Below are 21,421 nucleotides of genomic sequence, written 5' to 3'. Positions count from 1 at the left end.
TTATCATTTAAATTTCCCCAGAGCTGCCAGACTGAGCTCATTCCTAGCCCTGCTGACACACAGAAAGTCAGAGCAGGGTAAGGGTTAGCAAAGCCAGTCTACCTCACCCCAAACCAAAGTAAACCTCAAGTAGTCTGTCCTGCTGCTCTCAAGAGAGAGGGAAAACATGAAACAGACAGAGCCCAGGCCTCCAAAGGGGTTTCCAGTGAGTCGCCAGAAAGAGAGAAACAGACTTTTAGTCCAAGTCAGTCTTTGGAAAAAACAAAATTCAAAGCATTGCCCTGGAAGTTGGTGTGTGTGTGTGTGTGTGTCTAATACAGCACTGGGAAGGCAGAAAGGGAGTGAAAAATCCAAAGCCAACTTGGACTGTGAATAGTACATTCTTGTTTCTTTCTTTTTGTTTTGTTTTGTTGAAGCAGAATCTCTGGGTATTCCTGGCTGTCCAAGAACTCACTATGTTGGCCTTGAACTCACAGAGATCCTCCTTCCTCTGTCTCTCAAGTGCTGGGATCAAAGGCGTGCAACACCAGGCCTTGCTCACTTTTGTTTCTTTAATTATTTTTTTATAGGAAAACAAAAACAAAAACCCAGGTAGTGGTGGTCTCCAGGGTGAGTTCCAGGACAGCCAGCGCTACACAGAGAAACCCTGCCTCGAAAAACAACAACAACAACAAAAAGAGTAGGTGGTCCTCCTGCCAATCATTAAACACACTCCTATATATTTAAATTAATGCTTTTTTCCAGTGCCAGGGATGGAACCCAGCACTCTGCTCCTCGGTCACACCCCAGTCCCCCTTTGTACTTTTTCAAGGCAGGATCTCACTAAGTCGCACAGGCTGAACTTGAACTTGGATTCCTCCTGGCTCTTGGCTTTCCCAATTACAGACCCGCACCACCAAACCTGACCAGCTCTATCCATACATTTGTATAGACTCTCAAAAATCCCCAACTCAGTGCATCGAAGGAAAACAACGGTGAAATCTGCTGTGAGGTCTTGAGGGAAAGAACTCTCAGAGGGCTAAATCGGAAGTGACGCTGTTTTGGACACTGAACGCTCGACACCAGTGCCACACTGTCAACTGAAGCCACTTCACAGGAGCCCTCGCAGGTCTCTGGGGAGGCACTTGAATGGCCTGAGGACCTTCCATAAAATGGCTCTTAAGCTGGGCGCTCCACTGGCAGTATCCCTGTGCACAGAAGGCTCCTGTGTTCCCTGCCCTGGTATACCAGGATTCGGAGGGTGTTGGCCACACCCACAAATTCAGCTACACAAGATCAATCCACGGGAGACTGGCCCTCAGGAAACAAAGCGGGTAAGCGGATGGCAAACTCAAATGCTTGCGAGGAATCTTAGCCCAACAAAATACTCTAGCTAGAAAAGTCCCACCGGCTTTTCAAGGACCATTGTCTAATATTTTGGAACCAGATTCCAGCCAGATCACCTTCATTCAAATAGATGATTTTTATCATGCGCTGAAGTCTAGCGCTTCTGCATTGTTGGCCGGCCCCGGGGAAGAGCTCGCAAGAGGAGCAAGCAGTTTGAAGTTGCTTCACCGAGGGGGCCGCTCGCGTTCCTCCACCTCCCACACCTCACAATGGACTCCATTGATGGCAGCGTTGCCGCCAAGTCTGTATTCCAGCACACAGTGATCTAATTTTTATGGATCTTGGAAGCAGGATCCTTCCTGCCATGGAAATTCCCACTTCCTCCTGGCTACAGGCTGTCTCTCCAAGTGTGACTCAGTGACGCTGTGCCATCCAGTTGAATTTGGCTCTCACTGTTGTTTACACCTTTGTGTCCTCTAGGTGGTGCCCTGGGACACAGCAGCAATCACAGACGGAGACTTCAACCTCTTCCACAACTGCGAGCTCATTCCAGGAAAGACCCCCTGGGGTGGAGTTCTCCAGCAGCCCTGCCTCTGCCTCAACATATGCCTTGGCCATGCCTGTTTCTCTTCAGACCAGACCTACTTCACAACACTAAGGAGAAGTAGGAAAGCAGCATTTCACCACAGAGAACAAGACGGCACACAGTTTTTCATGACAGATTTTTCCTGAGTTTCTAAGCTTTTCATTAGGAGTAGCTACCAGCAATTTGCCTTTGGTTAACAGTCTAAACTGGGGTTTCTTTCCTTTAAAAATATTCAGTTTTAGCTGGGCTGTGGTAGCACATGCCTTTGATCCCAGCAAAGAGGCAAGCAGATCTTTGTGAGTTTGAGGCTAGCCTGGTCTACAGAGTGAGTTCCAGGACAGCCAGGGCTACACAGAGAACCTGTCTCGAATCACAAAAAAACAATCATCATCAGCAACAAACTAGTTTTAGCTCAACATATTCATTTACCAGTTTCTTTTTTTCCATATTTACTATCGTATACTAATTGCAGTCACAGAAAACTTAGAAATCCTCTAAGCCAACCCCCTCAGAGAAGAACCGCTCAAGGAGGTCAAGTTATTGTCCTGCAGTCCCAGAGCTAGTGAGTTGGCCGCAAAGCCAGAGGCAGCACACAGAGCTTCCGCCTCCGGGCCTGTTCCTGTCATCCTTGCCACTTTCCCGTGGATGCTCCAAGGGCTGACCCATGCCCGCCTCCATCTGCACTAGGCAATAAACTCCTTCTGAAGATCATTTGTCTCCTCTGAGTGGGTGCTGAGGACCCCAGACAAAGGCCTTCCCACACAGTATGGAAGGCATCACTCTTATGTTATGGGCCGCCTCCTAGACAGTCTCCACCAGAGATCTTACGCAACATCACGGCCAAAAGTTACATGACTTCAGTTTCCCTCAGGATGTGCTAATGTGGGCACTCGAATCCAGGGCTGCCAGCAGGAGATGGCTGTGTTCCCCAGGGGGCTGTGGGCAGTCTGGAAGAAGTAAGGAAGGAAAGACAGAGAGCAAAGAGGGTCACAGAAGAGGCCACGTCACAGCAGGAGGGAAGTCAGCTATCGGGAAGGCAGACCTAAAAGTGTCCGACTCCGCATCTGGTCCCCTTCAGTTTCGTGTGGACAGAACTGGTAAGGGCAACTGGATGTTCATCATAAACATGTACCTTATTTCTCAAAAAACCTTAGCTTGAAGTTACTCTTGGAGAACACACATTTCTGTTTGTTAAACAAAAATGAGTCTGACCACAGCCACTGTTGTGCCAACACATACAGTTTGCAGAGACGATAAGGCAGAGAACCGGGGAGAACCCGAAGTTGCCAATCACTGGGTTAGGAGGTTGACAAGCCCCTCCCCTCTAATTGTCTGTCAACTTCACCTTAAAATGCCCCTACCCTTTTGATGTTCATAATTTTCTGTCCTTTGTAACAGAACCACCCCACGGTGTGTTTGGCTCCTTTAAAAACTAACGAGAGGCTGGCTCAGTGGTTAAAAGCACTGGCTTCTCCTCCAGGGGATCTGGGTCTGATTTTTAGCACACACATAGCAGCCCACAACCATCTGTAACTCCACTCTGGCCCCTCTCCTCCACGAGCTCTAGGCACACATATAGCATGCACACACATGCAGACAAAACACTTAGATATATCAAACAAAAACACATACCTCTTATTTTAAAGGCCTACAGATTCTAGTCCCAGGAAGTCACAGTCATCAGGATTGGTAGAAAAGATGAAAAGGGAGACACACACCCTGGAGGATGAGGACCTCACTAGCACTCAGCCCTCCTTCCTGCCTCTCCTTCCTTCCCTCTGCAGTCCTGAGGCCCTCTAGTCTATCAGGATTCCCAGACCCTGCATGAACTTGATTCTTCCCTACCAATCTGTTATTATCCGAATCCTGGTCTTTGAAAAGCAGCAGCCAAGACCTGAACTCCAATACCACCCTCAGAATGGATCTTTACCTAACTAGAGGTTGAAAGGCCCAAATTCAAAGACCGAAGATGGACATGTCGCGCAAGGGCCTCCCACATGCACATGGGAACTGTCTTCAATGACAAAGAACCTTCTTGTAGAGGATACACTTTGCCCTTTCCTGGACTTTTACAAATGAAATCAGAGACATAGATAAAATGGGATGGGAGGGACACAACCCCCACCCTCTTGGCCATCTACAATTCCAGCTACTACTACCATGTGACTGACCACTGACATGATTATTCCGAAGTGTTCGTTTGTTTGTTTTAAGAATGTGAAACCAGCCGGGCGGTGGTGGCGCACGCCTTTAATCCCAGCACTCAGGGAGGCAGAGCCAGGCGAATCTCTGTGAGTTCAAGGCCAGCCTGGTCTACAGAGGGAGATCCAGGACAGGCACCAAAACTACACAGAGAAACCCTGTCTCAAAAAAACAAAAAACAAAAAAACAAAAACAAACAAAAAAAGAATGTGTAATCACTGTCTGAACTATTTGGAAAGAAAATCTTGTGAAAGTTCCTACAGAATGTCTAGCTTTGAGTGATACAACTTCCTGGTACACGCTCCAAAGTAAACTCAGTACCAATACATATGAAAGGGCCACTGGGTCTTCAGAGCTGTCAACCATACACCTGTGGAAAACAAGTCATTCTGGTGAATCAGAATCGCCCTGAGCCCTTCATCAGAGGTGAGAGAAGCCAGTCCAGCCTGTATTATGATAACAAAGTATACATTGATAATTGAATATTTGTCATTGTCTTATAAACAATCTAAATCAAATCAAATCAAACAATAACTGATTAAAAATAAGAAAGGTAGGGACTAGAGAGATGGCTCAGTGGTTAAGAGCATTAGCTGTTCTTCCAGAGGTCCTGAGTTCAATTCCCAGCACCCACATGGTGGCTCACAACCATCTGTAATGAGATCTGGCATACATGTAGTACAGAACACTGTATACATAATAAATAAATAAATCTTTAAAAAAAAAAAAGAAAAAGAAAAAGTGGTGGCGCACACCTTTAATCCCAGCACTCGGGAGGCAGAGGCAGGTGAATCTCTGTGAGTTCAAGGCCAGCCTGGGCTACCAAGTGAGTTCCAGGGAAGGCACAAAGCTACACAGAGAAACCCTGTCTCGAAAAACCAAAAAGAAAAGAAAAGAAAAGTAGTGGCTGGACCATTACCCTCCCCCACATCCTCTGCCTCACAGATTTGACAGGATGCTGTTAGGTCAGAGATGTGACTAAACCATCACCATAGCAACCACGGAGGGTCACCAATATCTTCATAAGTCCCTGGTACTTACCATTTCTGAAGGATAGGTTCAACTCCTACCTAACATACTAAAACTCAGGCCAGAGAGATGGATTAATGGGTAAGAGCACTGGCTGCTCTTCCAGAGGACCTGGGTTCAGTTCCCAGCACCCACACGGCAGCTCACAGCCATCTGTGACTCCAGTCCCAGGGGATCAGATGTCCTCTTCCGCCTTGGGCACTGCACACACATGTACACATACACTCGTGCAGGCAGCATAAGGAATAAAAAGAGCATATTTTAAAATATTAAATGTAAGCTGGGTGGTAGTGGCTCATTAATCCCAGTACTTGGGAGGCAGAGACAGGCGATCTCAGTGAGTTCGAGGCTAGGTTGGTCTACAAAGTGAGTTCCAGGAAAGCCAGGACTACACAGAGAAACCCTGTCTTGAAAAACTAAACAAACAAACAGACAAATAATAATAAAATAAATAATGAATTAAATTATATTAAATGTATCTGGGTGGTGAGGGCCCATGCCTTTAATCCTAGCTCTTGGGAGGCAGAGGCAGGAGGATTTCTGAGTTCAAGGCCAGCATGGTCTATAGAGTGAGTTCAGGCCAGTCAGGGCTACACAGAAACCCTGTTTTGAAAAACAAACAATATATATATATGCTAATTATTTTCTGTTTAAACATTTGAAATGAATGCGTGATTTTCACTTGCTTGCCATATTATTTATGCTGCCTCAGGTTTGTGGGTTTTTGGGGTTTTCTTTGTTTTGTTTTTTTGTAGCTGTCATATTTTGGATCTGAGGATATTTTTGTCAGGTCTCAAGCATTTTGGAGACGCTTGAAGGTCTGCAGATTCTATGCCCTGCTCTTTCCTCTAACGCCAGCCAGATAAATCAGTGCTGCTTCACAAAGCTCTCTCTAAGGTTTACTGGAAGGAAAACATTGAAGAATTTGTTCATGTGGGGGGAGGGGTTGGGAGAAAAGAAATTCCTCTCTGGATTTGGTACTATCAGAGAGCAAAATTATCCACAATTTAAAGATCATAATTGGATTTGTTTGTGATTCCAGAATGGAACACCACTTCATTCTAACACTGAATAGGTTTTCCAAAGGGCTGAGTAGAAGAGTTGTCTATGTAGCCAGGAAAGGATGAAGGAAGCCCAGATGCATCATTTCAAAATGAGTATCCTTGTGAGATGGGGACAGAAAGACAGAGCAACAGGAAAATAACTGAGCAATTAACATCATGCTACCTTTTTTGGAAAGCATCAATGCAAGGGAATGTGGATAGAAGCTGGCCCATCTCCTGATACCTTGGAAAGCCAGATAAGCAGCTTGGGTTCAGTTTGGTGGTGTGGAATGTTGGTATGAGCTGTTTGGGTGGGAGCTCCACCCCGGCACCCTGGCACCCTGGCATCCCTATACCCAAAGAGTCTGGAATGTTTGGGTGGGAGCTCCACCTCAACCCTTGGCACCCTGGCATCCCTATACCCAAAGAGTCTGGAATGTTTGGGTGGGAGCTACACCTCAACCCTTGGCACCCTGGCATCCCTGTACCCAAAGAGTCTGGAATGTTTGGGTGGGAGCTCCATCTCACACAGCTCCTCCCCAAACCCGCCCCTTCAAAGCCCGCTAAACACAGCTCCTCCCCCAGAGAGGCTCAGGATGACTCCCACAGGGGATATACAAGCAGCATCCCTGAAAACAGATTCGTGGTTCTTCTGGTCTCCATCTCGTCCTCTTCTCCTCCCCTTCTCCTCACTGCGGGGCGGGGAATCGCCCAGGAACGCTTTACCCATTAAACCTGGGCTTTCCAATTTGGTCTGATTCGGTTTGTTGAGATGGCCGAGAGGCCTTCAGGGACCTTATCATTTCGAGTTTCAGTCTGTTCTGTTGGGGCACGGCAGAAGCCTGGTCCACAACGGTAGCTCTCCATTGTTTTCTTTTTACCTTAACAGAACTTCGAGCATCCAGCATTGCCGCTCCTCTGTGTCGTGTATGTGACCAGGCTATCCAGCCACCCTCTCCACAGTGGGGCCACAAAGTTCAGGAAACATGAGCAGCATTTTGTGCTTTGAAGTCGCTTCCAGGTCCATCTTCTACTCCCTGTGCTAAGTTCCTCTTTGCTTTATTTCTTATTATTTCGAACTTATTTTATCTCACTCAATCAGTAAGCTTCCTCCATTCCTTTGTGGATCAAGGCAGCATAAAAATAAACCGATATATAAATAGCATTATTGTTCCCTAAGACTGCCTTTCCCTCGTTTCTCTGATAGTTCGTATTGATGGCAAGCTTTCTAGTAAACGGGGCTTTGTGCTTAAGTTCTGACCACCCACCCGCTCTGTGCGCTAAGTGCTTTACATGGGTTACTTCGTTAAGTTATCCTGAGAATTCTAACAATATGGCAGACACTAGCCTCCTATTTTCAGATAGGGAGACTAAGGCTGAGCTTTAAATGACTTGCCTAAGACCACCCAGCCAAGAAGAGGCAGGGCTGGGATTTGATCCTGGGGGTGGGGGGCGGGGGTCACTCCATAGCCATTGTAGAAGCCTTTACCCTTCATAGATGCCATTGCTTGGATTCTCTGCAGAGTCTAGAAATGGGCTGGACTCTTGAAGCTGCTGGCAGTCACAAGCCACCCAGTGTGGCTTCAAGGGACTGAGCACGGGCCATTTGCAAGTGCAGTATGTGGTCTTTAAAAAAAAAAAAAATTATGTATGTGCCTGAGTGTACACACACACACACACACACACACACACACACACACACATACACACACACACACACATACGTATGTATGTTATGTGCATGCAGCAGCCTGTGGAGGTTAGAAAGGGCATTGGATCCTTTGGAACTGTAATTACGCACAATTATGAGCCATCGTGTGGGTGCTGGGAATCAAATTCCGGAACTCTGGGAGAGCAACAAGTGCTCTTTTTTTTTTTCCAGAGCTGAGGACCGAACCCAGGGCCTTGTGCTTGCTAAGCAAGTGCTCTACCACTGAGTAAATCCCCAACCCCGCAACAAGTGCTCTTAACCACTAAGTCATCTCTCCAGCCCACAGCACATGTTCTTAACATCTCAGCCACCTCTCTAGCCTCTCTTCTTTTTTTTTAATGAATTAATTTTGAGGTGCTGGGGATGGAACAACCCAGGGCCTCTGGACATGGTAGACAGACATTCTACCATTGAGCTACACACTCTCACCTCTATCCCTTCCCATGACCCCTCATCCCACTCCCTCTCAAATCCATTCCCTCTTTTAAAATATTATTGTTTTATATATATAGACAGCCCAGGCTGGCATTGAACTTACTATGTAGCCCAGGTTGGCCTGAATCTCACGATCCTCCTGCCTCGGGCCCATAGTCGCTGGAAGTGCAGGTATGTGCACCGCCCCAGCTTGGCTCTGGCCTCCCAAGGCCTCTCAATTCTGTTGCCTTCTTCTCTATCCTCAACCCAGCTTCTCATTTCAGAGTCTGCTGGTCTCCACTAGGGCCTGAAATAGCCTATGAGCTGATCTCCCTGTATGCAGGTCTGTTTTCACACCTGGTCTGAAGCATAGCACGCCCATATCTTTAAGTTCCATAGAGATGGCTTCCCACCATAAGATAAAGCCCAGTTTCCTTTGCCATGGATTCAGGACCATTCACAATCTGTTCTCAGTTCATCCAGATAAACTGTGCCCCCCACTCGGGCCCCCAGAACAGTATACTCACTGTCTAGACACGGGGTCTATCTTGGAGACCCTTGTGCCTGGTGAGCCACACACCTTTGATGTGCTGGATCAAAAACCCATCTCCGTCATGAAATGCTCTCGGAACCCTCTTATCCCCAACCAAAGACCAGGCATACAGTGTTGCTACTTGGACATCGGTGAATGTCCAAACAGTGATTGGCTGGCACTGGACATTTTGGAGCAAGACCTGAAATTGGGCCGCCCGAAGTACTGCTACCCCATCCCCAAATCAAGGTATCACTAATCTATCCCTTTGGAAAAATCTGAAGCAAGTACCCTTCTGGGCCGCTACACCTGTCCTTCCAGAGAGCTTTTCTGGTTTATTTCACTTTTAGGTTTTTGTGGTTGTTGGAGCATGGAGACTTTTGGGGGAGGGGGAGATGCCTCACGTAGCCCAGGCTGGCCTCGAACTCCTGATCCTCCTGCTTTCACCTCTGAAGTGCTGTGGTTACAGGAGTGAGCAACCAGGGGAGATCTCCTTCTCCAGAGCTTTCAATGAATGCATCCATCACTTTCTCAGCCAGCTGGCTGTGTGCAAGAACACAGTGTGCAAACGTGTGGCTGGCCTGCCACACTCAAGCAGCTCTCTGACTGTCCATGGTTCCTTCTACCTGAAGAACCCATCAATGCCCCTCTGCACAGGCCAACTCCCATACCAGCCCTAAGGTCACTTCCTCTGAAAGCCCGCCCCCTGCTCCTCTTGGCAGATTTAACCATTTCCTCTTCTATCTGCTGCTGGAGTGTGCTCTCCTCAAGGACAGGAACCAGGTCTCAGTTACCTCAGAGTCTCAACACTAGGCTCCTGGGTGCCCTTCCCCCTCGAGGGGAGTGTGTAACACACTGCAGTCAACCCCCTCATCTCTGCTTTCACTTCTTGACATTTCAGCTACATGTCATCAATTATAGTCTGATCATATTAAACAGAAAGTTCTAGAAGCAATTCCTATGTTATCATCACCATCATCATTTTGTTTTTCAAGACAGAGTTTCTCTATGTAGTTTTGGTGTCTGTCCTGGATCTCGCTCTTAGACCAGGCTGGCCTCGAACTCACAAAGATCTGCCTGGCTCTGCTTCCTGAGTGCTGGGATTAAAGGTGAGCGCCACCACCGCCCAGCCCTATTATTTGTTTTTTTGAGACAGGGTTTCTCTATATCTCCCTGGCTGTCCTGGAACTTGCTCTGTAGACCAGGATGGTCTCAAACTCAGAGATCACCTACCTGTCTCTGCCTCCCTAGTGCTGGGATTGAAGGCATATCCCACCACTGCCCGGCGTTCCTAGGTTTTAAATAGTTTCATAACATATTGTTATAATTGCTGCTTAATTATTAGTGTTAGCAATCTCTTAGTATAAATTAAAAGTTATCACAGGTACGTATTTCTAGGACAGTCGTGTGTGTGTGTGTGTGTGTGTGTGTGTGTGTGTGTGTGTGTTTCAGCAGTGTTCTTGGTCTCAAGCATCCACTGGGGTCTTGGAATGCACTGCCTTGGGTAAGGACACTTAGAGGAGAACACTAGCTATCAGTCAATCATTTAGACCGAAAGCAGCATTCCATTGTTGCTACTCAGCTCAGCACCTTCACACAGCCTCCCTCACCCTTGCCTCCCGATGGGGCCACAAATCCTGTCTGTGCTCAGACAGACACTCAGCCTGCCTCTCCAGGCCCCCCACTCCCATCCTGACCAAGGCTTGTCCATGCCGAGATCACAGTGGGCTCCCAAGCGCCACTTTGTCTGTGGCCCCGATGCGTCCCTCTTCCCTACTCAGGTGTCTCTGTCTCCTCTTCACCTGTCAAAACACTATGCATGCTTCAAGGCCCGGTCCAAATGTCATTTTTCTCCCTAAAGTGTCCCATCAGAAGAGATGGCCTGGCTTCTTGCTGCTGATGCCCAAAGTCCTTAGTCACTCCCCAGGTTGCCCAGGGTCTTGGGTTCTGTTAACAGCAACATCCTGAGTGTGGGTGTTTGCAGGCTGTAGCATAGGACAGTGCATACAGTCAGTGCTCAATAAATAACAGAGTGACTGGTTTAGATCGTGTACACTACACCTGCAGATGAAGCAGCAGCAAGGCCAGTCCCCAGGAACCGGCAGAGAACTGCCTTCCCTTTTCCTCAATGGGACCGATTTTGCCTCAAAAACAGAGGACAGGGATTACCCCTGCTCTCCTCCCCCAGCCACAGTCACAAAGGCAGAGCGGTGTGACGGGCAGCTTCTTTGGCTCCGCCCTCTCTCCTTTCCCCCAAACACTGAACAGATTCCCAGCTCCCGCAGGACAGGAGTCACCTCAGACAGCGCACACGCGGGACACATGGTCCCCAGCCCGGGGCACCTCTGTGCCAACATGGCCCAGACAGGTGTCTCCCTCCGCATCCCTGGGTACCTCACCTCTGCCCCGCAAGCCACCCTGCTCCTCAGCCTGGTCCTGGCCTCCTTCCACTCAGCCTGCAGTACAGGTAATAGGTCTGAGCTTTAGTCTTGGCCACCTTGGGAAGGGGAGGGCAGGGCTGAGGGGGAGGGGAGGATTCCTCGGCCAGGGTTGGTCCTGCACAGGGGAAAGAGGAAATAGAAGTTTCCCTGGAGGATTAGGCAGGGCGCTGGGGTGGGAGTCAGCTGGGGGTGTCTTGGGTTTTGTCTGTGACACTCAATTCCTTTGCTAGGACAGCAGCAGTCCCACCCTGCTGACCCTTGCCACAACAAAACAAAACAAAACAAAGAACAACAAAGAAATTTGCCAATTTGACAGTATCTCACTCATCACGGGACCAAAGTGGTAGAAAGGGATAGTGTGGTTCCCTGCTATTCCCTGAGGCTCCTCCAGGCTCTCTCAGGATGGGCCCTCACCTTCCCTTAGCGCGGGCAGAGGTTCCCTCTAACCCAGACTTCCTCTGCTAAGTTCAGAAGCTAGAACGCCACCCTCAGCTCCCCACCCTTCCTGAGCGTCCCCAGGACAGGCATCAGAAAACTTGGGATTCTCATCCCAGGGTCTCAAGAGGCCTGGTTTCCCAGGCTGGGCTCTGCTCTTGAGCATCCAGGGGTCTGGCATCCTCTCTCCTGCTCCTGGCTTTGACCCTGGCCCAACCTTCCTCAGCGTGGCCCTACTTCTGACACACACCTGTCATCCCCAGTATCTCCTCTCGGGACCCTCCAGAGCCACAGCCTTGACTCCTCTCTCCTCACCCCCAGGGACTGGCTGTGTGATCTTGAGCAAATTACTTCACCTCTCTGTGCCCAGATTCCTGGTGTGTGACACTGGGGTAAAGAGAACCGTGATTTATGAGGTTACTTATTCGGAAGAAATGAGTTAATAGCTTGTAAAGAATTTACCATGTTGCGGCAAGCATACAATGGACAGAAGCAGATACGGGTTCCCAACTGATCCACCACAAATGAGGGAGTTCGTTTTTTGTGACGGCTGTTTTCCTTCTGTTTACCCTGACAGTGCCATGCTGGGTCTCCCCTCTACACCAGTCCCTGGCTGGTTCTTAGAATGCCAAGGGTGATGGTCAAGTACTTGGGAATTCCCCTGGGCTATTCCTTCTGAAGCCCCTGAAACTGCTGATGTGAAGTGGGTTTTGACCTCTAAAGAGGATAAAAAGGACAACTTCTCAGAGCGGTGGTGGCACACGACTTTACTCGGGAGGCAGAGACAGGCAGATCTCTGAGTTCGAGGCCAGCCTGGTCTACAGAGTGAGTTCCAAACAGCCAGGGCTACACAGAGAAACCATGTCTCAAAAACCAGTAAATAAATAAATACCAATGAATAAATATGACAATTTCATAGGATTCGACCTAATCTGGCATCTAATTAAGATTTTTTTTTCCATTCACTTACTCTGTCCCAAGAACATTCCCACCCTAGGTGGACAGATGAGATCAAGCCTAAGGAAGTGATTTGGTTTTGAAGGAAAATGCTAATGTCCAGGAATCAGTTTCCAAAACAAAGCTCAACTCTAGGCTGTGTAAATAATTTACAACAGTAGTCAGATTGTATCACGGTAATTACCGTACTTTTGGGAGGCCAGAGGGGCTGGGGACTGGGTGGCAGCAGTTTTGTGGCTGTGGTTAAGCAACAGCTCTCTTCCTCCTTTACCCTGCTCTGTGTCAACAGCACCTCTGAAGGACGCGCTGAGGGTCAGGCAGTGGGGCATTGAGAGGTCTAAGCTCTCCTTCCCCTTTTCAAGGATACAGCAGTACCACTTCCCAAAAGGCTCTTCAAAAAATCAGTCTCTCAGGCCGGGCAGGGGCTCTGTTGGGGGAGTGAATGCCTAGCATGAAGCCCCAGGTTCAATCTCCTGTCCTCCTAGGACTTGGCATCAAAGGCAGGAGAATCAGTTCAAAGTCTTCCTCATCTGCACAGCAGACTCAAGGCCAGCCTGAGACACATGAGACCCTGTCTAAAAACACAAACGAACAAACAAAAAGCTGCTTTTAATCTGCCTTCCTAGATTGGTATTTGTGTGGTTAGAATGTTCTTCCATGTTAAGAGCCTCAGGTTGAACTGTGCTTCCAATAAGGTGACCACCAGCCACAGGTGACCTCTGAACACACTTCAAATTATGACTAAGGTGATGAAAAAGCTGGACTTTCAACTTAAATTCATTTTTAAAAATCAACTTAAAGAGGCAGGCCAATCTCTATGAGTTAAAGGCCAGCCTGGTCTAGAGAGCAAGTTCCAGGACAGCCAGGGCTACACAGAGAAAGCCTGTCTCAAAAAACAAACAACAACAAAAAGAAAAAAAAATTAAAAGATAAGGGGGAGGCCGGGTAGTGGCACACGCCTTTAATTCCAGCACTCGGGAGGCAGAGGCAGGCAGATCTCTGTGAGTTCGAGGCCAGCCTGGGCTACAGAGTGAGTTCCAGGACAGGCTCCAAAGCTACACAGAGAAATTCTGTCTTGCAAAAACAAAACAAAACAAAAAAGATAAGGGGGCTGGAGAGATGGCTCAGCAGTTAAAAGCACTGGCTGCTCTTCCAAAGGACCCAGGTTCAATTCCCAGCACCCACATTGCAGTTCACAACTGTCTGTAATTCTGGTTCCAGGGGATCTGACACCTTCATACAGACATAAATGCAGGCAGAACACCAATGTACATTACCAAAGGGGGGGGTACACAAAAACAACTTAAATGGCCACCGTGGCAAAGAGCTGCTGTCCTGAGTGGCACAGACCCAGCTTTTCTTCCCTGAACCGAAGGTTGGTCTCTACATAACCCACCACTGCTCCACGAACTCTTGACAGCACTTTTAGAATTTCTTCTAAAGTTTGCCACACACACCCTCCACCCGCCCCCATCCCCACCCCGCCCCCCATCCTTCCTGGCCCTTGCTCGTCAACTGGGAGACAGTTACAAGCTCTGGCTGTTCTGGAAAGCAGGAGCCTTGTTCCCATGAGATGTAGTTTCTGTTGAGAACCGTGGGCCTGGGTAACTACATCACAACCATCAGAGATAGAGGACGAGGGTCAGATTTCAGTGGTTGATTTGTTCACATGTTGGAAAGAAACTGAACCTCCTGTGAAAGAGACATTGGGGATTACTCAGTGCTTGATTTAATTTACACTGGAATGACCGTCCCATAGCTAGAGCAGTCCACACAGGAAGCAGCCGTGGGCATCCGGTCTCTTTTGTTTTTGCTCCATTTTCTTTCTTTTGAGACAGGGTCTCTCGATATAGCTCTGGCTGGCCTACTTTATGTAGACCAGGCTGGCCACACACTAAGAGATCCCTCAGTTTCTTCCTCCCGAGTGCTGGGATTACAGGGGTGTACCGCCATACTCACCTGGAAAGCTTATTTAAAAAGAAGAAGGAAGTGTCTTTGAGTAAGGATAAAGTGACAATAAAAGGGGACTGAGCAGCCACAGAGCTATCTGCACGTCCATGTTTATAGCCGCACTACTTATAGCAGCTAAGAAACAGAGTCAGCCTGGACGTCCGTCAATGGACAACGGGCATATGGTGCAGATGGATGAGTTTTACTCAGACATAAGGAATAAAATGATGTCATTTGCAGAAAAATGCATGGAAATAGAAATCCCGTTAAGTGGAATGAGGCAAACCCTGAAAGACATATTTCACATATTTTCCAGATAAATATAGGGAGAGTTATAAGTCTAATACATGAACGTGGAATTGGCTTCTCTATCTCTGTGACAAAACACTGACCAAAAGCAACGTGAAGGGGGGGGGGGATTATTTCACCTGAGTTTACAGTCCACTAGCAAGGGAAGCCAAAGCAGGAACTGAAGCAGAAGCCATAAACACTAGTTTGCTCTTCCACGGGTCATGAAGCTTGTCATTTTATACAAACCACGACCACCTGACCACTGCTAAGGAATGGCGTCTTCCACAGGGAGCTGGGCCCTCCCACACATCAGTCTATAAAACCTCCCACAGCAATCTTTGATGAAGAAAATGCCCCCACAAACATGCCTGCAGGCATCCGATTGAGGCAATTCCTCAGTTAAGGTTCCCTTGCCCAGTGACTCTACTTTATCTCAAGCTGAAGAACTGAACAGCACAGGGATTTCTTAGAAAGAGGAAAAGGACCCGTGGGATGGAAGACGGAGCACAGGAGTTGGTAATAGGAAGGCGAATATGTGCAGAGTACATGACCTTTGTGGATGAATATGCTATAATGAAACCTATTGTTTTGTATGCTAATTTAAAAAATAAAAATAAAATAAACTATTCCACTTTATAAGTTTAAAGAAAGGTGGTGCACACCTTCAATCCCAGCACTCAGGAGGCAGAGGCAGGCAGATCTCTGAGTTCAAGGCCAGCCTGGCCTACAGAGCAAGTTCCAGGACAGCCAGGGCTACACAGAGAAACCCTGTCTTGAAAAACCAAACCAAACCAAAAGGAAGAATAACCCTTCATCTGGACTTCTAATAAAAATACCACTGACTGGGGGACTTGAACAGAAAGGGGTTTGCTCACCGCTCTGGAGGTTGGATGTCTAGGTCAAAGTGTGGGCAGGTTCGGTCTCTCCCTTCTAGGGTTACAGATGGCCTCTGTCTCACTGTGACCAGGCATTGGTGTGTCTCTTCCTCCTTTTTGTTTTGTTCTTGTTTTTGAGACTGGGTTTCATTATGTAGACCAGGCTGGCCTGGAACTTATAGTGAGCCACCTGCCTCTGCTTCCTGAGGGCTGGGATTGCAGGACTCTGTAGAGCCTTATTTTTAGCCTTAATTACTTCTTTTGTCTGTCTCCAAATACAGCCCCATTGGAGGGCTAGGGCTTCAGCTGTGTGGAGAGCACGATGCATCCCTCACCAGTCTTAACGTTGCAGAAAGCTCTGCTGTCCTCACTGGCACTTCTAGAACACTGTCATTATACTCACTACTCATGCACCAAATAATCCAAGCCCTCTGCCCGGGACTCACTCTGCCTTCTGCCTGACACTGACTACTTCTTGCCTTTTCTTGCAGAAGCCAGCGGCGGCAACGCAACCCTGAGTACACACCCTGGGACCCTGGAGCAGTGTGCCAGTAAGCTTCCCCTGTCAACTGCCCTGATCCCGGAGCCAGCCCTGGAGCTAGGGAAAAACCTTGGCCCCCTCTGTCCACTAATGGGTGTCAGGTGGCCAGTGGCTGGCCTGTCCCAGCATGCTCAGAGGTTAAAAACTAGCTTGGCTTTGGTCTCAATTTAGTCACATGATCTTGCACAGGTGGATTTAATAACTCATCCCCTGGCCAGCAGCCAAAGTTGCCCCGAGTGCAAATGTTTTATCATTTGGAGGAGAGAAGCCTATTAAAAACAGCTGGTCTGCTGGGTGGTGAGAGGCAGAGGCAGGCGGATCTCTGTGAGTTTGAGGCCAGCCTGGTCTACAGAGCGAGTTCCAGGATAGCCAGGGCAGTTACACAGAGAAACTCGGTCTCAACAACAGAACAAAACAACCACTTGGTCCAATCTCACCCAAAGCAGGAACTGCTTGTGGACTCTTCCTTATTTCTGTTCATCCTCCTGAGATGTTTCCAGGGGCAGGGTGCTCAGAAAGCAAAGAGGAACTTGTATCACAAGTGTCCCATCATCAACAGAAAGTTTTGCTTCATCTTAACTGCGTCCCCTTTAACCCGTCCTTATCAAATGACCAACTGTCCTTCCACCTGTGCACTTGTAGAGGGGATGGGCAACAATACCTAAGAGGCCGAGAATACAGCTCTGGGGTCTACAGACTGGATTGTGAGCTCTGCTTCTGTCTTGTGGTCTTGCGTAAAGTGCAGCTTGGGTTTCTTTGTATGAAGCAGGGCTAGTGAATAGCTGGAGTGTGGCTCAGTGGCGGAGCGCATGCTCTTCCAAGGCCCTGGGTCCAATGCCCAGCGCCCAAACAGTGGTCATGACAGCCCATATTACCTTGCGTGCAGAAGGCAAAGACTTGGTAGACACCTAACAAGTAGCAAGTGCTTCTCAAGGTCAGGGGCTGTCTCGTGTTTTCATTCTTAACTAATTTGCCAGGGAGTGGGTGTGGCTGGTTGTTACAGTCCCGTTCTTCCTCTCCCCCATCAGACGTCGACTTCTGCCCACTAGCCTCCCTCTGTTGCCGAGCTTCGGTGGATGAATATGGCTGGATTGCGGCGGCGGTTGGCTGGAGTCTCTGGTTCCTCACCCTCATCTTGCTCTGTGTGGACAAGCTGATGAAGCTAACCCCAGAGGAGCCCAAGGACCTGGCGGCATGAGCACAGAGCCGTGGCCCCAGTGATGGCTATTCCTACCGCGTGTGGGTCACAGGGAGGGGCAGGAGCCTTCCAGAAGCTTCTGTCACTTTAAAGTCACTTGCTCCTCGAAGTCTCTGGCTCCTTTACTATGGATTTGGCGCTGCCGAGCAAACCCAGACCCTTGCGTAAACTACACATGCGCTTTGCCGTGGAGCACTCCCTCATCGCGGCACACCCACGTCAGCCACTTTTCCAAAGGGAAGAAAGCAAGCGAGGCCAGAGCTGTCTGAATGACCTCCATCTTTCAGAGTCCCTATGGTGATGCCCCTCCTCTACCCCGAGCTTTCTTCCGGGTGCACATGAGACTTAAGGCAGTCTTCTAGTGGACAGGTTTGAAAAGCAGGACATTGGCTCCACCTCCTTCAGACAAAGGGCATAGCAATCATCTTGAAGTGTGAGCCGCACCCCACTCATCCTGCTCCCCCCCCACCTCCACACTCCCATCTTTCTTCATCATACCTCCCGTGGCTGTCCAGTCCCACCTATTTGAATTATTTATTTCCGAGGGTGTGTGTGTGCTTGCCTGAGTTCATGTGCACGTGCACACAGTGCTCTTAGAGGGCACCAGATCCTCTGGAACTGGAGCTACAGATGGTTGTGAGCAGCCATGCAGGTGCCTGGACTAGAACCCAGGTCCACTGCAAGAGTAACACACGCTCTTAACTGCTGAGCCATCTCTCCAGCCTCAAGTACAGTTTTTTGGTTTTTTTTTTTTTTTTTTTTTTTTAAAGAGATGGGAGATTTAGTGGGAGTTTTTTGTTTGTTGGTTTGTTTTCGAGACAGTGCTTCTCCATGTTGTGTTGGTGCCTGTCCTGGATCTCGCTCGCTCTGTAGACCAGGCTGGTCTCGAACTCACAGAGATCCGCCTGGCTCTGCCTCCCGAGTGCTGGGATTAGAGTGTGCCACCACCGCCCGGCGAGATGGGAGATTTAGTGTTATATTTAGGATTCTGGCCAATGCGAACAGAAATACATCACTTTACTTTAGGCACCAACTTTCTAAGCAGAGGACGTAAGAATTAGATCCAGCCAAAGGTTGAACGCTCACGCTCAGAAAGCTCATTCAGCAGTTTGGGCTGCTGTGTGGGAGGTGGTGGACATGCGGCTCTGTCCTTTCCGTGTGAGTGGCCTCATCTTACGTACTGCAGCTGTGGCTTTGTTTTGTCCGTTTGATTTCTGTGAGTTGTTTTGGGGTGGTGTTTTTTTGTTTTGTTTTGTTTCTTGAGACAGAAATCTCCTGTAATTCAGGCTGGCCTTGAACTCAACATGTAACTGAAGACTGGTTTCCTGTGGCCCAGGCTAACCTTGAATTTCTGGTCCTCCCTAGTCTGTGCTTATAGGTATGGACCAGAACACAGAACACACACACACACACACACACACACACACACACACACACACACACACACACAACCTGTGTATGCAGTGCTAGGTACAGGAACGTTCCATGCTCCATTATGTTAAGGTCATGGTAGGGCTGGGGAGATGTGACTGAAAGGACCACTGAAATGGGACCACCAGGACTGACCCACAGGGCAGAAGCTGCCATTCAGTTTTGAAGTGTGAAAAGAAACACTAGACTTGGGTTTCCAAGCTGAACATCATGGAGGTGTTACCAAAGCAGTGAGCCGAGACCCTGCTGAGTGTATTTCAGATCTCTCTGACTTTATAAGACACCAGAATACATAGGTCAGGTAGGAAGAGATTTTTAATTCGTCTTAAATTCTTTGAAACATCTTGAAGCCAATTTCCCAGACCCGGTCTATCACTGTAGGCACTGAATCTTCTGGAACATGAGCAGAGCCTCCCAGCATCCTCCAGTGCGTTCAGAGGCAGCTTTCCCACCTAACTGGACAGAAGCCACTAGAAGGTTCAGGATCAACAGGAGCAAGTACAGCTCCTACTCCCCAACTTTCTGAGGGCACTTCCCCCGGAAAGAACCCTGGGGATGGGGACCAGGGGAGGTGTGGTCACCATGAACACAATGGGTGTGGTGGTACACATCTGCAGAAAAAATCCACACCCAGGAATGAGAAAGGGCGGCGAAAATTTGCTCTTTTTACCCAGAGGTGCTTACCGCACACCGAATGTTGTCACATATACAGACAATTTTGACCTGCATCTATGGGATTCCATGAAACCCCAAGATGATGGGAGCTGATTTTTATGAGTGTTTTGCCTGCATGCATGTCTGCACCATGTGCGTACCTGGTGCCTGCAGAGGTCAAGGGATGGTGTCGAATTCCCTGGAACTGGAGTTATAGACTCCAACTACTGGAGTTATTGGAGCACTGCTCCTCCTCCATGGGACCCTGGTTAATTCCTGGCAGCCACATGGTGACTCACAACCATCTGAAACTCCAGTTCCAGGGCATCTGACACCCTCTTCTGAGGCCATGGGCACAATACTCATGTGGTACACATACAGGCAAATTACCCCAACATATAACTGAGAAATTAAGTAAATCATACAGAGATAACAAAGACAGAAGGGTTGGGGGATGTATGAACAGTATGCAACGTGACCGCTACTCCACTCCGGTTACCATGCCATGCTGGTCCCACAAGACAACAGTATCCCTTTTTAAACTGACAACTGATATGCAAATGAATATGGACCCTTCCCACCCTAGGAATTCTTTTCAGCTACAGGGACAATATAGTGAGTCACAGAATAAACTAAGAGCAGAATTAGGGGTCATTGTGTTCTGCCCTCTCCTTACCCCACCCCACCCAAGGCTATACCTCACGAATTATGACCTGTCTCTGTTTGGTGCCTCTTAAAATGTATGTATACTCAGTGCTCACTTCCACAGCACATATACTACAACTGAACAATACCGGGGAGACTAGCGTGGCCCTGTGTGAGGATGACTCAAATTTGTGAAGTACTACATCTGCTCAGGGATTGCAGAATAGGGGGTGGGAAGACTGTGAGAGCCAGAACAGGAAGTCTGTGAGAGTATGTCTCAGGGAAGCTACATCCAGGAAGCTCCATCAACATGGCTGCCCAAATACGACCTGAACAAGGAAGACACCAATAGACTTGCTACTGTGGAAGGGGGAAATTCCAGGAGGCCTCAACCCGAGAAGAGGGCCTACAGGCAACTATGGAATGGTGAGGCCTGGAGAAATGGCCACCCCAGGGATGAGCCTCCTAATTGGTTATCCAAAAGCTGGTCAGCCCTGAAAACATACATACAAGCAACATGCAAACTGAGCTGACTGTATATGTATTTAGGGATATATGTAACAACTTAAAAAAGAGGCCAGGAAACAATTGTGTATAGTAAACATACCCCTACTTAAGGGCCAAATAATTTCTGATCCAATAGAAAAATAATTTGGGTCGTGGTGGTGGTGTATGTATGCCTTTAATCCTAGCACTCTGGGGCTTGAGGCAAGTGGATCTCTTGAGTTTGAGGCCAGCCTTGTCTACAGACTGAGTTCCAGGGCAGTCAGGGCTACACAGAGAAATCCTGTCTTGAAAAAAAAAAAAAATTCAAAGGTACAAAAACAAAGCAAACAAAATCTAGGGAGATACCCTAGGAACGTAATAGTCGCCTCCAGTACTTTGCTATTATAGATAATGTTACATATTAGAAAAAGGAAGCCAAACATCAACCAGCAAGTTCATGTTAAAACAAACCACCTTCCGAGTTACTTCTCAAAGTCCGCAGGATTCCTTTAAGAACCACCCACCGTTACACTAAAGGAGGTTGAAAAGGTGAGGTAACAAGGGTCCGAGCTCAGGCATGGTGAAACATAGTGTGTACAATGAAGACACACTAAAAACTCACTAGATTGTGTATATATTCTACCGGTATTTCAATGTATGCATCCACTGACTAT

General features: G+C 48.2%; 2 protein-coding genes across 4 annotated transcripts in view; one reads left to right on the top strand and one right to left on the bottom strand.

Annotated features, from left to right (window-relative positions):
* Atp6v0a4 (ATPase H+ transporting V0 subunit a4) overlaps positions 1-21,421 on the bottom strand; it is an 86,819-nt gene that overhangs the window by 59,048 nt on the left and 6,350 nt on the right. The window contains exon 1 of one of the 3 annotated variants that reach the window (XM_076566509.1): positions 15,793-15,868. The exons of the other annotated variants lie outside the window; for them this stretch is intronic. The gene's annotated coding sequence lies outside the window, so the exon portion shown is untranslated. Of the gene's footprint in view, positions 1-15,792; positions 15,869-21,421 lie in introns of those variants that run through there. 3 annotated transcript variants of the gene reach the window in all.
* On the top strand, positions 11,090-17,640 carry Tmem213 (transmembrane protein 213). Its single transcript, XM_006990434.4, has 3 exons — positions 11,090-11,310; positions 16,284-16,343; positions 17,362-17,640. The coding sequence occupies exons 1-3, from the start codon at positions 11,166-11,168 to the stop codon at positions 17,529-17,531; spliced, it is 375 nt and encodes a 124-aa protein (XP_006990496.1). The 5' UTR covers positions 11,090-11,165; the 3' UTR covers positions 17,532-17,640.

Source organism: Peromyscus maniculatus, chromosome 3, assembly GCF_049852395.1.
Source record: "Peromyscus maniculatus bairdii isolate BWxNUB_F1_BW_parent chromosome 3, HU_Pman_BW_mat_3.1, whole genome shotgun sequence".
NCBI classification, from domain to species: Eukaryota; Metazoa; Chordata; class Mammalia; order Rodentia; family Cricetidae; genus Peromyscus; species Peromyscus maniculatus.
Note: the sequence above shows the minus strand (reverse complement) of the source record. Positions and strands in the feature narration are given on the sequence as shown.

Bases quoted from the DNA above. Each gene is read 5' to 3' on its own strand.
- Tmem213 (XM_006990434.4), top strand. From the start codon at position 11,166: ATGGTCCCCAGCCCGGGGCACCTCTGTGCCAACATGGCCCAGACAGGT. The intron at 11,311-16,283 runs GTAATAGGTCTG...CTTTTCTTGCAG, and splicing joins CCACTCAGCCTGCAGTACAG to AAGCCAGCGGCGGCAACGCA. The intron at 16,344-17,361 runs GTAAGCTTCCCC...CTCCCCCATCAG, and splicing joins GACCCTGGAGCAGTGTGCCA to ACGTCGACTTCTGCCCACTA.